This window comes from Hippocampus zosterae, chromosome 5 (genome assembly GCF_025434085.1).
Source record: "Hippocampus zosterae strain Florida chromosome 5, ASM2543408v3, whole genome shotgun sequence".
NCBI classification, from domain to species: Eukaryota; Metazoa; Chordata; class Actinopteri; order Syngnathiformes; family Syngnathidae; genus Hippocampus; species Hippocampus zosterae.
Window position 1 is genome coordinate 10,716,334 of NC_067455.1, and position 17,477 is coordinate 10,733,810.

Genomic DNA, 17,477 nt, shown 5'->3' on the forward strand with positions numbered 1-17,477 from the left:
TTTGGTTGTTGTCATTTCTGCATCGTGTATTTGCCCCTAATCATGGGCTCATAAACTAGTTTGGGATTTCGAACAAATCGCTTTTTGAACAGCCTTCTGGAACGGATTATTAGTCGAAAACCGAGGTATGACTGTGTATACACAATTTGTTTCACAAACGCAACTGACTTCTTTTGCAACTCCAATATCCATTGTCACAATTCTGTTTTTGGTTTGGTTTCCACCTGTTCTTGTCAGCCGGGTCCCTTGTGTTTACCAGTCAGCTCCCTCAACCCTTTGTGACTTGTCCAGGCATTCCTTGTCGACTCGTCAGTTTGCTTGCATTTAGTTCACTCGTCAGTCTTTGTCTGATCATTTGTTACCGTCACGTTGTTTTTATTTTTCCTGTCATAGGTTTGTCTATTTGAGTTTTTTCAGGACTGCGTTATGGATTGTGCCCCTCTAAGGGTTTTTGCTCAGCACATCTTGCCTCCGTGCTTTTTGCAGCCAGTACCAACACGGACTCATGACATCCATGGAATAATGCAGTCCTGATAAATGGTGAATTGTGATGCTAAATCACTCCACACAATGGAAATGCTGCACAAAACCTTAGAAAGCAAGGGCATATCAGGATCGTAACATACTGGAGGCTACGTTCAAAAACAGAGGCCCTCGAATAGAATTACTAGTGTACAAAAATGAATTCTTAGTTGTAGCGAATTTCCACGCACACTGTGCAATGTCCATTGGGAACTGAATATCCTATAACATGAAATCCAATATTCTTTCCAAATAACTGTGATGCAAAGTTTGAGGATCAAATCGGAGGAGGCGCACCCGGCAACAAAGGGCACATTGTGCATTAGCAAATATAATCTGCTCATAATTTATTCATTCAGTTTGTTTCATGCATGCTGCTCAACCTCAAAGGTCAGCGAGACGAACAATGTTTTTCTTTGTCAGGCAAGAAACAACAAAACAGAGGAGGAACGTATGAGCAACCAGGCGTGTGCGGCTGTTCCTCACTTTGCCTTCCTCTTCCTGCTGATGCCGCGACGACTCGGGTTCACGGGCATCGAAGCCATTTTCAGAATTCGTGACAAATGGAGACGGATTGTTGAGCAATATTCAGACTACATTTGTTTATCTGTGTCATGAAAAATCATCACAGCTAGCTCGTTGCTTTTCTCTGAGTTTACGATTATTGAGCATACGGCACGAAGAAACGCTGCGGCTGAATTTATGCAAGTGGAGCATTTATCACACTCGCCGAGCGTCAAATTATCATCGACTTTGGCGCAGCTGCATCATTCACCTCAGCCACTGAGAGCTGTGAGATGCTGATGGAGGGGGAAATGTCTGGGATTCTCCCCTCCCCCCATCATCCTGTTACTTTTTCACTTGCAGTCCCAACATTTATTTTTCTTCACTTGTCACACGAGACTTGAAATGTTCTCAAAATATTTTGTGTGGAAATGCCCCTGCAGTACCAGCAAATGGCACTGTGCTACCACACACACTATTAAAAATAAATAGTTCTCCCAGGACCTTCATGACCAGGCTTGAGCATATATAGTCACCCTTGTGGTCCTCTGGCACCTGCTGTTTATAAAATTGCTCTCGTTGATAAAGAGCATTTTTTCATGATACAATAAGATTTTAAAAATGTAAAAAAAATTAATAAATTACATTCTCTTTTATCAAAGACCCCCCTTAAGTGTTGATATCTGACGGGCATTTGTTTGGACTCTCATGAGAATTGTGCGCCTGGCTGATCCACAGAGAACGTCAGTCTCACCGCTTTCACCTCCCTCTACATAGCGCTCATGGAGCAGCAACTCAAAACAGACACGGAATGAAGTGGAGTGTTTGTATAAACTCCTGATTGTTCGGTGCAAAATGCATAAAACTTAAAATGGCGGCAGTGAAAATATGACACGGCTTGCACTATAGAACCGACGTTTCCTAAATACTCACAATCTGTGTCCCACCTTTTGAAAATGCTCGCCTTGTCATTCGACGACCACTCATGCTACCATAGAGAAAGTTTTGTACAAATGAAATCATTTTAGCATTGGTGTAAATTTGATAATATGTATCAAAATACATATGGTATAGGTCAAAGGTTTGCATTGTGGCGTATGACTCGAGGAGGAGGATATTATTTACACCCAATTATTTGAGCTTTTTTTTTTTCTAAGAAGTTGTGTCTTATAGTAGTAGCCTTTGGCATTTATCTTGGGATGGGGTGGTCATCCGAAATTTTGTGAAAAAAATGAGTTAATTTTCCCAAATAGCCAACGGAATTCTGAGCCGGTCTTGGGCGTCGTGGCTGACCAATAATTATATTTTTGCATTCCAAATATTATTAAAGTTAAATAGCCTTGACATTCTAGTGTGAGGATCATACAAAAAAAAAATCATCATCCGCTGTTATTGTCACACCCCTGTGCCACGAGCGACGAGACAACAATGTCAGCAATATCCCATTTGTCTTTCTGTACGTGTGGACCGTACAGTTTTGGTAACTCCAATGGTGTTTTGCACAAACGTGTAAAATAGGAGCAGGCAGAAGCACGCAGGCGAGACAAAGACATTGCCTGGTGAGGGCATGCAGATACTCACGCATCCGTCAAATAAATAACCTGAGGGTAGTGGCCATGAAGGCATAATAAAGGCAGTCAAGGGAGATGCATTAAGGTTGTAAATATCAGCTCATTATCGCGCTGCTGTCTCGTTTGGCACCGTGTACGTGTGTGCGGGTGACTTTGTCAAACGGAGATCTTTAGGTCATGACAGTAGCAAACGTGTCATTAGCGCCATAAGGCAAAGCACAAAGAAAAAAAAACAGGCAATAAACTTTTGCATGCGGAAATAAATGTGTGTGACAGAGACAAATAAATTAAGAGAGCAAACATATTTGCCAGCGCAAATGGAATTGTCCAGGCTGGGATGCTAATTATGGATTAAGATAATTAAACGCCTAATTGGGCTTGATAAACACAAATTGCATCCTGAATACATACGACAAGGCTCAGATGCAATTAGTAATCATCAGAATTCAACAAACGTCATCTAGTCTTCAGTTTTTGACGCCATTTGGCAGCAGCACAGGAATATACATTTTTGGATAACATTTTCATTGCAATCGACATATTGACAACATTTAAAAAACACACACACACTTCAGAATGTGGCACAGGGAAATCCGAAGCAAATGTAACTATCACATTTAAAAAATAAATAAATAAAAACTCACCGCCTGTCATGAACATGGTGGTGGAGGACCCCAAAAGGTAGGCAGGAGGGAGGAGCAAGGTAGACTTGACAAAATGTAAAACACTGAGAAAACTAACTCAAAAAAAAAGTCCTGAAAAAAAAAAACACAACAAAACAAACAAACGAAACCCCATGGAGGTGGTGGCAGCAGGGCACAAATTCTGCACAGAAACAGTGACAAAAACAATGAGCCAACACAAAGTGGAGTCCTTTTAACAGAAACCCTAATGACATGATGCCTAACAGGTGTGCTTCTGTCGGAGGAGCCCTAGACCGCCACCTGTTGGTCAAAAACAGATCCACCCTTCCCACACAAAACTAGCATATTCAAAAATTGCACTTTAATGTTGCCGTCCATCGGAGGTGAAAATGTGCTTGTTACATTATTTTCATCTTGCATTGGTCACACTTTTATTGCAAAGATTTTTTTCTTTTTCTTAACCCTTTCATGCACCCTGTAACATGATATAACACGATAAGATGTCCACTCTAGTAAGTGTTGTCCCTGAAAGGGTTAATGTCTATGTGGTATTGGGCTGTTTTTACCTTATGAACTCTGAGGTCTTCCAGCTCTGGCCTTTTACTCATTCATAAAGTCAGGACACGCTCCCAGCGTGGCATCATTCCAATATTACAGACTATTTGTGACACAATCCACCTCTGGGCAACGGAGGATATATATTTTTTTGTTTTCGAGAGAAGGCTCAAAATCTTTTTTTATTGAGCTTTTAATCACAAATTATTCATTAGATTTTCTTATTTGAACTTGTATTTTTATTTCATTTTTTAATTATTTATTGCATTTAATCTACATGATGTTACGTTTGGTCAGCTTTAGTAATGATAGTTTATACTGAGTAAATACTGTCGTTTTATTTTTTTCTGAATGATTTTACTTTCTTCAGCGTTTTACTTGAGGTAAGACCTGTGCTCTTGGAGCGTTTCTAGGCCGTGGCCGGCATCGTGCCTCATTGCAGCCTGAGCGGCCCGTACGTGGCTCTTGCTGCTGCACTGAGAGTTCCAGTGTTCTGTGACTGCATTTTGTGATATGTTCCTGATGCAGATGCCTTAAATAAGAATATCCCAAACATACGGCCCGTGGGCCGAAACCGGCCCCCAAGGAGGTTCGATTCGACTCGCGGGATCATTTAAAAGTGAAAAAAAGTGCATTAAAGACACATAATTAATATTTTAAATAAAATGCAATTTGTGGATTATCGGCTTGGGCGCACACTGTTTTGATCACAGTAGAAGACAACATTATTTTGATCGGGGAAGAAAACAACAGTCTCAGTATATCACCGAGATAGACCCAACGCAGCAAATGATATGAAAGCCCCAATCAATGCTTCTTGAGACCAAAACAAAGGAAATAGATGATATTTTGGTGATTCGTAGCACAGTATGATATACTGTTAATGGTTCGGCCCACTTGACATCTACCGAGTCCGTATGTGGCCCACAATGTGAAATGAGTTTGACACCCCTGCCTTAAAGTGTTCTTTCCTCATTTGGATGCTTGCCTGAATGCTCTGTACCATGCCTTAGGTCATAATGTCATCATTTTTAACCTGTGAGTATGTGTGTCTGTGTGTGCGTGCTCTTTTGTATGTCTGTGTCAAATGCCGCATGAAGCACTTTCATCTGTTCTGTTCTCTGAAAAGTGCATTATACAATACAATACAATACAATGCAATGCATCCTAATTTATATAGCAATTTCACAACGGCTGCAGCTGTAACAATGTGTACAGTGAACATAAAGTAAAATAATAAACACAACACATAACATAACAACTTCATAAAGTTTTATTGGTTGATTTTATTAATGTGTTTATTTATTAATGATATTTAAATGAATATGATTCCAGCTTTGCCAACAACAGTACCATTAGCACACAGTCAAGCAGGCATTCCGAAAGACTGAAAATGTAATGGTGGTCTGGGAGTAATTCTTAGTTAGGTATTCTTATTTTTTTCCAAATGGAACATTCGTTACAGTCTAGAGATGTGCCAAGTTGCCAGCGAAACATACGAGGTAAGAACTGCCTCGCGCTCGAGCCACTCACAAATACGGCACAGCTCAGCCTCTGGCTAGCGAACGAGACGGCCAACTTGTTAACACGTTTGAAGCATCACGGTTAGATTAATATCAGTGCGGCATAACAGAAAACGAGGGCATTTGCAAACGCAGCTTCCACGGGCATTTAATCAACCGCCCTCTCCAGGGTTCTTCAGACTGAGTAAAAGTCATGACAAATACCATTGGGGGTTTTCGAACATAATAATTGAGACTGATCAAACCGGTGTACTAATTTGCATCCTCGACTTGCTCAATGAAGAACAAATGATTAACTTTACTGAAGAGGAGATTTTAAACTCATTCATTCATTCATCTTCCGAGCCGCTTGATCCTCACTAGGGTCGCGGGGGGTGCTGGAGCCTATCCCAGCTGTCTTCGGGCAGTAGGCGGGGGACACCCTGAATCGGTTGCCAGCCAATCGCAGGGCACACAGAGACGAACAACCATCCACGCTCACACTCACACCTAGGGACAATTTAGAGTGTTCAATCAGCCTGCCATGCATATTTTTGGAATGTGGGAGGAAACCGGAGCACCCGGAGAAAACCCACGCAGGCCCGGGGAGAACATGCAAACTCCACACAGGGAGGCCGGAGCTGGAATTGAACCCGGTACCTCTGCACTGTGAAGCCGACGTGCTAACCACTGGACTACCGGGCCGCCAGATTTTAAACTGTTCTGCTTTAATTATTCATTTTTGTGCATGCATTACTTTGTTAATTTAGACATTCATGTTTTATTACTGCTCGTATTACTAGCAGTTTGCTGATGTTTGTTGCATATAAAATGTTATTAAATGTGTCTGTTCTTTTTTTATTTCTTTATTCAGGGTTTTTTTGTTTTGTTTTGTTTTTGGGGGGTGGGGAGTTGCGTGTGCGCATGTGACGTAACTACATTGTCAACGGTGATTGGCTGTCGCCAACTACGATGGACTGGGCTGATTTCCAATCAATTAAACTATCTATTTTACACATCAGCTTGTACGTAACTTGTAGGTGAAAGTGATGTCGTTTAATTTTCACCAAGTTAAATGTTCATGTCCAACTGTAATGTGTTTCAGTCAGTGCTGTTCTCATACTTTTGCAATCATTTAAGCAATAGCCGCATGTACAGCAATTGTCAAAGAAAACCTCCCTTAATTTATGTGCTGTATGTATTCTGTCCTCTTTTTCTCAGTACACAGAACAGAGAGAATCTGATAACAGCACTTTTGTTGCCATTGGACTTTTTTTTTTCTTCCCCTCACCCCATTGCTTCCTGGATTGATTATAATCATAATAATGCATACAGAGATCTGTTTTGTCCTTTTTTTGTTGTTGTTGTCGTTGTTGTTTTTGTTTTTTGGGGCAAGTTTGGATCAGAGCATAATTCAGATGCAATCATAATTAGAAAAAAGTACAAATTTAGCCATTACAGCATTCTTGTCATTTGAGATTCACCACCGCTGCCAAACTCGTGTGGAGAGACAGAAATTGTCACTTAAAGTGTTATTCAGTCTGCCATTAACCTTTTTATCTGAGCTCACAATCACTCATCAAATTGCAGCAGCAGCAGAAAACAAAAACAAAGCCTTTTTTTGTAACTGGAAAAAGTTGCAATGCAAAAAAGTAATAATAATAATAATAATGCTGGTATTTTTTTAACAAAAGCGAATGCATACACAAAGGTAATGAAGACATATGAAGGTGGTGAAAAGGAGGATGCATTCTCCACGGCACACTTACTGTCTCTTGCGGCATCTTTTTCATGAATATATTGTATATCATTATTGTGCAATGTGCACAGAGTCGAAAAAGCAGACGGGCCATATGTAAAACACTTTAAGCGTGACTTTCTTGGCTGCAACAGATTAAATTACATCCTGCCAGTTCTGCTTGATCTGTCTTCCTATTTGTGGCATGGCTGATGCCATAAGCAAACAAAGCGATGACCAGCCTGAAAATGAATTGAGATCATTCAGGGCCGTGGACATTAGTTGTGTTTTTTCTTCCTCCGGTCGGGTTGACGGATGTGTGAGACTGCATGCTCTGAATGTTGCATATGGCTGCTGGTGCATGACAGTAAAGGAGAACTCATGTTTAGCGTGTAAATTCAGGGCATCGAGTCGCAGCATGGCAAGTTGTGACTTTCAGCGCTGCCTTTTCTCGTGAACAGCTGCTCTCAATCTCATCACGGAGGCAGCACTCAAGAGAAAGGCCGTTCTGGGTGATTGGATCATTTCCTGGTCATGGCTTTAGGTCTGCAAGAAAGATCGATAAAACACACACACACATATACACACACACACACACACACGGGATCAATGTATATTACTTACCTTTCTGCAGTGATTCCTGTCAGCCTGCCCGCCCACTCTGACTCCAAATCGAATATGGACAGAAGTATTGAGACACCTTTATCATCTTAAACTTGTAAAAATGCAACTACCCTTAACTGAGCATAAACCAGAAAAACCATGTGAGTTTTCTCAGCCAATCAACGACAAAGGCTAATTGGATGTTTTGCAATGCTTTTGTAGGGTGCAGATTTTGAATTTGCATTAAACGACAACCCTATGGAGGTTTTATTAGTTTGGTGATTCACAACCACTCTTCACACACATTACAATATCTGTCAGAAAAAAAGTGGTATTGAATGTCTCTCATTAGTTGTCTTTTAGGTTTTCCTTATATCAGTTTTTTTCTCCATTTGCATCGTTGGGTCACAATGAAAGCTTTCTATCTTCACTTTTCCTGTAGAACACGTGACAGTTGTAGTTGTTTTTGTGGTCTATAAACAAAGTTGAGGTGAGCCTCTCAAAGACGGCCCTTGATAAGTCGATGTAAACACGGACCCCCATGCACTGTGAAACTGCAAATGCCTCATGAAATCAAAATATGGATTCTGTGATCGCTTCGCCGATACTTGGGAAGCTGGAGTAATTCAAAAGGCAACACGTTATTGAAAGTAGAGTCAAAATACTTCCAGCAGAGAGCGAGTCGACTTTGAAAGGAGTCTTCTCAATATTTGGTTGCATTATTGCTTCTTCCTTTGAGGTCTTGTGTCCCAATACATTTGTCCATCTGGCGTACCTGCAGATTGAATGAAAGACAAGAAAGTCATTTTGTTCATCTTTTTTAATTAAAATCACCTTCATATGCACATCAGGGATCATTAGTCTCAATGGTAATAATACAGTCATGTGGAGCTGTGATATAGACTGTCAGACTGGATGACCCGGCCTCGCTTCACAGAGAAGGCGTTCGACACAAGGAGAAAAGGGCAAATGGGGGGCTATAAAAGAGGGTAACGAGTATGGCAAGAGGATGGAGTTGGAAAAAGAAGTATAGAACGAAGCGACAAGCTCAAATTAAATTCCCATCATGTCAGTGTAGGACAGAATTCAATAGTGTTTATTGGCAGACCCCAGCCTGGGGGAAATTACATTCTGAAGCGGAGCATGGAATGAATACACACACACACACACACACACACACACATATTCATCTACTGTGCACAATCCTGCATATCTTCAGACCAGGGGGGGGGGGGGGGGGGGCAATCCAGTGGCAGATGTGAGCATGCAGACTAGTGATGTATCCCCTGGAGTCCACGTGCCACGACTGTCCTTGTTCTGCACACACATCTGTTGTGAGTTTGTTTCTCTGATACTTTTCTTCACACAAAAACATCAACCGGGACACGCATGCATATTCACACACAAAGGTCCAAGTGGTGCATTATGGATGATCCATACTGCTGTTATTTTTTACCCCGCTCTACGAGTGTCATTTTGATGTAACTGAGGTTTTTCTTGCATGAAGAAAATAAACACAAGAAATTATTCGACACAAAAATACACTTTTGTAAGAAATTAAGTCAAAATAGCGGGAGGAAAAAATGTGGGATTATGTAATACGTGATATTATGAGAATAAAGCATTGACATGATAATTAATAATAATAATAATAATACATCCATCCATCTTCTACCGCTTATCCGGGGCAGGGTCGCGGGGGCAACAGCTTTAGCAGGGAAGCCCAGACTTCCCTCCCCCTAGCTACTTCTTCCTGCTCTCCCCGGGGGATGCCGAGGCGTTCAAGTGACAAAAGTGTCTCTCCAGCGTGTCCTGGGTCTTCCTCTGGGTCTCCTCCCGGTGGGACATGCCCGGAACACCTCACCGGGGAGGCGTTCAGGAGGTATCCGAATCAGATGCCCAAGCCACCTCATCTGGCTCCTCTCGATGTGGAGGAGAAGCGGCTCGACTCTGAGCTCCTCCCGGATGACTGAGCTTCTCACCTTATCTCTAAGGGAGAGCCCGGACACCCTGCGGAGAAAAATCATTTCGGTCGCTTGTATCCGAGATCTCGTTCTTTCTGTTACGACCCATAGCTCGTGACCATAGATGAGGGTTAGAACGTAGATGGACCGGTAAATTGAGACTAACTAATAATAATACATTTTATTTATAAGCGCCTTTCAAGACACCCAAGGACACTTTAATTAAGTGGTAATCTCGGTCAGTTTAGTTTAGATTTGTGTACCAAAAAATGTGTTTTTCCTTGTCCTTATAACTTTCTTGATAGTAGGCTTACTGGTAATTCTTCATTTAATTCTTCATAGTAATTTAGGACTTTATTCATGTAACTTTTTCCTCCATATTTTCCTCTCAATTCATTAAAGTCTGTCGTTTCGAAAAACAGATATAGTTTGTCATTTATAGCACCGGGCCGAAGAGAGACAGACCTGCGAGCTGTGAGCCAATTGACCCCATCAGACGTGGCGGAAATGTGTGAGAAATACGGCCTTCCTGTGCGGAGTTTGCATGTTCTCCCCGTGCCTGCGTGGGCTTTCTTCGAGTACTCCAGTTTCCTCCAAAATACATGCATGGCAGGTTAATAAAACACTTTAAATTGTCCCTCAGTGTGATTGGAAAATGGATGGATGGATGGATGGATGGATGGATGGATGGATGGATGGATGGATGTGTAAGTGTGTGCTGCACCTCCGCCTTTTCTTGTGCTCACCTTTCTCTCGATTGTGCCATCCTCATCTGTGCCTCAGTATCCCTGATCGCCTCGTGTATTTAACCTCATGTTTTATTCTGTCTTGCTGCCAGTTCGTTATACATTTTCTTCACGTTTTCAACGGTGCGTCTTCTTGCCACTGACTTTTTGTCATCTTCAACCCCGTTTGATTATTGACCTTGTCTTTTTTGCTTGATGCTTCCGGATACCGTTGCCTTTGCTGACGGCCTACTCAGCCGGTTAATTAAACCGTGTGTTTTTGGAACTCTTTTGCCTTTGAGTCTTGCATTTGGGTCCGACCTCGCGTCCTGTTCCTGATAGTGCTTATCCTCATTAGGGCTGCTATTTTACCTGACTTTGGACAAGAGTGTTATCTTTGTGTGTTATACCGTATTCCACTTGATTTAAACTTTGATGGTATATGTAGCCACATCCATGATGATTTCAATTATACTCCATCTTTCTATCTATCTAAGTCACCTCCATCGTATGATGAGAGCTGCGATACAACTGGACTGATTTGCTCATACAGACAAACCATTCATGCCTACAGGCAATTCAGAGGCTGCAGAGAGCCGAGTATGCATGTTCTTGTCAACTCAAAAAGGTGCAAGGATGAGAATTCTAACTCCAACAGGACGGCTTGATGCTGATAGTTGAGGGTGCCATGCTCAACACTCCCCCCACTAGGTTGCTCAACTGGACTCGGTTCGGCAAAATGAAACCATCGTTCAAGGTTGTCAACGCGTATTCTAAAAAAAAAAAAAAGTATTTTCCTCTATTCTGTCCAGAAAGTCATGATTTCACTTTTTGTACAAAACAAGACGAATGGGGTGAAAAATGGCATCTAAGTCACAGCATAGTTGCCCGTCATAAATCCTGTCGACATTGCTTATTTAGATGCACAGTGTGGACTCCATCAGTACATAGAGTAGAAAAACAGAACATGAAGAAGTCAAACTTGTCTACAAATGTGCCGCACCAGTGGCTGAATGGACATCAGACATTTTGACATTGTGCCGTGGGACTTACTATGCAATATTGTGCAATATTTTGTCCTTTCCCGCATTGGAGGGTGTCACCAACTACAAGTCAGCCTACAAATGTATCCAATGAATTTGGTAACCTCAAGCCAATGCTCCAGCAACCTACTTTAATAGAACGCAGTTTAATGGCCATAGGCAGAGCACATGTCTGAGTTCTTAACAAGAATGTCTCCGGGATGCAGATTAGCTGTAAATGGCTCGCAATCTAAGCCTTTATGTTTTGTCGCTTTTTTTTTTTTGCCTCAGTCGCCTTTCGTCATCGTTCTCCCTTGTTCTATCTGACGTAGTGCGTGTGTGTGTGTGTGTGTATCCCACAGGAGCGTGCCGAGCGAGCATTGGGCTGCTCAGCGGAGGATCTGAAGTCACTTTTCTACTGCGAGCTGTGTGACAAGCAGTACCTGCGCCACCAAGAGTTTGACAACCACATCAACTCCTACGATCACGCACACAAACAGGTACATGACGAGCGGCTGGAAAACACAAACGGGAATTTCTTATGATCCCCCCTGTTGCGGAATTATGCGTTGATGTAAGGCTGCTTTTCATGCCGACTTGAAGAATGCTGCAATATAACCGCCCTACCGAGCACGAATACACAAGCTCATCACATTTCAATTTCAATCAGGAGAAACTAATAAGAAAGCGAGAGAGATGAGAAATGACAAAGGGCAATTAATATTTGATGTGAAGAGGAGGAATAGGCTGGTACTTAGACCCCAGCAGGAAGCACATGGCCTTGGGATGACATCTTATGAGTTCTGACGCGAAGGAGCGATGACATCAGTGATGAAGAGTGAGCCTCCAGGCAGAAATGTATATTGATGTGCATTAGAAGAGATGGCCATTTGCATTGGTGGGGGCGGGTCAAAACCGTGCCAATAACGGGAAGACAGAGTGAGGAGCGTTTGAGTTTCATTTTCAAATTTGCAAGCTCCATTTTTTTAGTGCTGAAAGTATGTATGAAGTCTCCTTAGACAGATGCACAAGGGCGAGTGTGAAAGGGAAATGTTGAAGCAGGGGTATTTATACCTTGTTCAAGGACAACCGCAACAATACTGTACTGCGAAATAATACATCTATTGAAGTCAATTGTATGTAGTTCCACAAAGTAAAAAAATTAAAGTGTCATTTCTTTCACATGGAGCCATCATCATATTTTTCATGAGCCCAATTCACGGAACTAAGACCTGCCGCACACAGAAAGACAATCGGGCTCTACTGATATTGCCCCGTCTCGACCAAGGATGTCAAAAATCAGACTATCTATAGGCTCCAGCACCCCTTGTGACGATGAAGCGGATCAGAAAATGGATGAATGGATGATTTGACCAAGCGACCAACCTCTCATTATTGATGCATGCAGTACTACTATAATATGAAATGGTAACTCTTACTAATAATAATTTAGAGATATATTACTGGGCGGCCCGGTAGTCCAGTGGTTAGCACGTCGGCTTCACAGTGCAGAGGTACCGGGTTCGATTCCAGCTCCGGCCTCCCTGTGTGGAGTTTGCATGTTCTCCCCGGGCCTGCGTGGGTTTTCTCCGAGTGCTCCGGTTTCCTCCCACATTCCAAAAATATGCATGGCAGGCTGATTGAACACTCTAAATTGTCCCTAGGTGTGAGTGTGAGTGCGAGTGGTTGTTCGTTTCTGTGTGCCCTGCGATTGGCTGGCAACTGATTCAGGGTGTCCCCCGCCTACTGCCCGGAGTCAGCTGGGATAGGCTCCAGCACCCCCCGCGACCCTGGTGAGGATCAAGCGGTTCGGAAGATGAATGAATGAATGAAAGATATATTACTTTGTATAAGAGCATTTTTGTTTTAGTTTTCCATTCGTATTTCCTTCCAAATAACAACCAGTCCACACACACACACACACACACTAATAAAACAAAAGCAAAACTATTAGTCATGACTCACGTATGATTGTATTATTCCAGTTTGGACAAGATGAGGTCAATGGCGCGTTAAGAAAAGGCCCGGCAGCAGGTTCCCTCCTGTGCTCCGCTTTCATTCCCATTTCCATACGCAAGCTCTGCTTTAGACTAACAAGCTGAAAGTCCCGCTCTCAGAACACTCGCGTTGGGCTTTGTGTTGTCATGCCGAGTGGTACAATAAACGTACAGACGTCTTAGCCGCGCACAAGCAATCTCCTAACCGAGCCAGCCCGCCTCACGCTTCCAGACGCCCACACCGGGCCATGAAATGAACATTAAATAAAACGGTTCCCGCACGGTCATTGTTCTTTGGAAATGAATTGAAGCAACTGCAGGCCAATGTTAATGCTTTGCTTTAGCCAGCGGCGAGCACATGAAACAAGCTGCGTGAGGCACTGAGCTGACAGTAGCCACTGGCGCTGGGAGAACACACACATACACAGTAGCATGCACGCTGGCTGCGGAGCAAGCAGACAGCAGATGAAATTCCAGCTGAGGACGGCTTCCCCGCAGGAGTATTGGCTTTGGAAAATGGAAGCTGATTGCATTCGCGACATCTCCTCACCCTTACCATCGATTCGGGGTTAAACCTGTCTGCAAAGAACCCGTCTCAGCGTTTAGCACTCATGGCTGAAATTGCTTCGTTACAACATAAATGCGTTCGTTTAAATAAAGAGCAATCAAGACATTTGCATGGAGACATCCGCCAAAATGAAGTGAGGCAACAAACGGCCCGAAGCTGCGCACATCTGAAGGAGTATCGATTTGTGTTGATTGAACTTGACAGCCCATGGCGAGACGGACACGTCGGGGAAAGCGAGGGGACATGATGTCAGAGACATATGACATAAGAGTCCTCTTCAAAGGAGGAAAGTGAGCACCTGTGATGTTGTTGCCGACACTAAATATAGCAATGGCATTCATTCTTATGAGAGAACAATAATCCGGCGGTGTGATTCCAGCACCAGGGAGCATCTTCACATATTCTTTCTGGCTCTCATCATCATGTTCTACGCCCGTCTTCCTCCCTTCATTCGCTCTGGTTCATGATGTTTGGACCCATGTTTGAATGCTTAATATTACTCAGAGATCTGCCATTAAAGACCCTCCAAATATGCAACTGGCCGTCTAATCAAACACGCACACAAGATGACTTCAAGTCCATCCTCAGGACACAAGTAGGATTTAATTGAAGATCTGAATATATTATTTTGATTGACACTGTTTGAGAGATATCGATTAACTCCACCAAACATGGTTAGCTTGTTAGTTAGCAGGCCCTGTGCTTATCTCCACAATCAATTTCCATGAAATTTCTTTGAGGGGTGGCAAAACAAACCAGGGAATGTACATACAGATCAAGATAAATTTGCAAACTGATTCACCCTTAACAAGAGTTTTAAAAAAAGGAAATGAAATATGATACTAAAAAAATGTTTCAAAGTACTATATGTAGGCTACATTTAAATATTACTGGTATGCAGTTCGGTGCTGTAACCTCCGTCCATCTCATGGACAGAGTGGATATAATATTATAAATTATCTTAACTGTGATACCCTGTCATCATTAAAAAAAAAGTTTTTTTACATTGTGTTAGTTCAAAAAGGCAATAAGATTAGAATATACTTCTTTTATAGCAACAGGCATTAATATATCAGCGTAAAAATTATTTGTGGTGTCTTTGTTTCTTTCCCCCCTTTAGGATTCCGTAAAACCCACACAAGCAATTTCCTCACAATTTTGATTGGGCGGCACATTTTAAATTTTATGATACATGTCTGAAAACAAATTATTTGGGGAGTTTCAGCCCTTCTATTTTATATGCAATGCTAGAGTATGAAAATGGCCCCACCCACTTGTTCATACTTAATTGTCATAATCCAGGAAGTAGCTTCTTAACTCATTCAGTACCAACCAATTCTGGACCAAGTCTAAAAAGACGTTTAAAAACGTCTTTGGGAGTGAACGAGTTAACAAATACACAACTTGTTGTTGCGGTCTATAGGAATAATTTTTGTATACAGCACTTGTATTGGGTCTCATGAGCTGGATGCTAATCCTGGTGCATTGATTTAAAAAAAAAAAAAAGCTCCACAACAAAGTGCTTCTGCATTAGTGTCCTCAGCGAGCTGATAGTGGGATGTTAAGCATCAAATGATAATGTAAAAAGACAAGCGCTTGTGTAAGACTCAGCACAGATTAACCTGACGTCTGCGCTAGTTTGAGGTGTGAAAGAGAGTGAGTGTATAAATAGATCCAATGTCTGAGGGGCTAATCTGATGTGTGTGCATGCAAGTGCCTGTGATACATTCTGGATGATAGGTGGGAATGAGTAACACCATGTGGGGAGGGGGGTGGTGGGGTAACCCACCTGACAGCATAACAATCATATTGCGAGTTATGCTGCGGAAAAAAATGCAATCATATGTCACGTAAACACTAAATTGTGACGGTTAACGCCAAGATTTCCACGTGTTTGGTTAGAGAGGGTCGGGAGGGATGTCTGTAGACAATGCCGCAGCTATTCCCCAATTCCCAAGTCCCTCCTTCGCCTTCAGATGCAGACAAGCAGACAAAGACCGGCACATAAACATGCTCATGCACACATGCCAAGCGTGGATAAAGGAGGGATTACAGTGTGTCAGAAAAGGAAATCGGAAAATAGTGCAGTGAATCCTTGAGATAATCGGCACAAATTCGGTGACAGACACATTTCACCTACGTAGTAAGCACGCACGCACACAAAGCACAGCTGGTTGTGATTTTTCACAGCACTGTGACGCATTCATGGGGTTGGGCCTTGAACCCATCGCGGTTGCTGTAAATACACGCAATCTCCTTGGCTGTTTTAATGCTTTGTGTACAATTCACACATTGACTGTGTACTTAATATGTCAAAACGAATGTCAAACTCATTTTTGTGGTGAGCCTGACGGGGGCACAAAGCCCAAGACAACACTCGCCTCTAAGAACGGTGTGATACACAAAGCCCTCCACAAACATTGAATAGGGCATACGTCTTGGACATTAGGGCATAAAGTCCATCAGACAGCATAAGTATAACAACAAGCAATTAGCAAAATCTCCCTGACAGAGATGCCAAATTTTTTAATAGATCATTTTGATAATGTGCTACGGTCAAGAAATAATGGCTGTTTTAACCACAAGGACAAAACCACAAGGAAAAAAACAGCCATGAAATAAATGCTAGTAGATCAGAAGTTGAAACTGTTATCCCCTTAAACCGAGGGCAACTTTGCCGAAAACGCCTGTGGAAAAGTGCACCCAAAGTAAACTTTTAGCTATTCTTGAACCATTTGGGGTATCAGCATAGTCACTTTTTGAAATATTCAAAATGTCACATTATGAATATTTCTCCCATAGAGTAAGAATTTGTGTAAGTGCTCCCGTCACTGAACTATGGATGTTTCACAATATCTGCCTTGAAAATGGATTTAGAATGTTGATTAGGACTTGGAAACACTACAGGATCAAAGCTTAAGTCTCCCCAAGCTTCGGTTCAAATTTGATAATTGTAACATGGTACCCGATCCCAGTCAAATCTCCAGAAACTCAGCTTTTAAAATATGTATAACATGTTCACACATGACAACGTGCATCAGGGATTTGGTTTGACATATGATGGCCTCCTCGTCTTGAAAAATTCACTTTTGGTGTTGAAACGTCGCATCATCATTCGTCACGTTTTTAATTTTTGGTTTGTGCTCATGCTGGGCATTGATCGAAAGACGCTTTCATCTATTCTGAATGTGGTTCATGTCTTGAGGAGAAACATCCAAAACTGCTAGATGCAATTTGAAAATCAAATAAGAGGCTTGAGGGGAGTCACTCAACCATTTTCTTAATATGTGTTTACTGCAGAGACTGAAGGAACTCAAGCAGAGGGAGTTTGCTCGCAACGTGGCCTCTAAGTCATGGAAAGACCAACGCAAACAGGAGAAAGCTCTCCGACGCCTGCACCAGCGTGCACGGCTGCAGCAGGAACGCCAGCGGTGAGTGTGTGGACGTGTAAAATAAGATCAGGACTCCACAGAGGTTAGTGTGCGTCACATCAATTCAATGTTTCTTCAATTTGATGGTTGCATGCACAGATGTGGGAGCACTCAGTCAACCTCGATGGGCC

General features: G+C 42.3%; 3 protein-coding genes across 7 annotated transcripts in view; 1 reads left to right on the forward strand and 2 right to left on the reverse strand.

Annotated features, from left to right (window-relative positions):
• LOC127601071 (G patch domain-containing protein 8) overlaps window positions 1-17,477 on the forward strand; it is a 40,160-nt gene that overhangs the window by 18,012 nt on the left and 4,671 nt on the right. The window contains exons 2-3 of the mRNA XM_052066061.1: window positions 11,713-11,850; window positions 17,216-17,346. Coding sequence (XP_051922021.1) covers window positions 11,713-11,850; window positions 17,216-17,346 — 269 coding nt within the window. The remainder of the gene's footprint in view (window positions 1-11,712; window positions 11,851-17,215; window positions 17,347-17,477) is intronic.
• gra (granulito) overlaps window positions 1-17,477 on the reverse strand; it is a 229,659-nt gene that overhangs the window by 10,918 nt on the left and 201,264 nt on the right. The gene's annotated exons all lie outside the window — the stretch shown is intronic.
• The window catches only part of stmn2a (stathmin 2a), a 198,229-nt gene continuing 191,018 nt past the window's right edge, over window positions 10,267-17,477 (reverse strand). Inside the window, exon 6 of one of the 5 annotated variants that reach the window (XM_052066141.1) lies at window positions 10,267-10,285. The gene's annotated coding sequence lies outside the window, so the exon portion shown is untranslated. Of the gene's footprint in view, window positions 10,302-17,477 lie in introns of all 5 variants that reach the window. The other 4 variants (XM_052066140.1, XM_052066138.1, XM_052066137.1 and 1 more) reach the window with 4 other exon arrangements.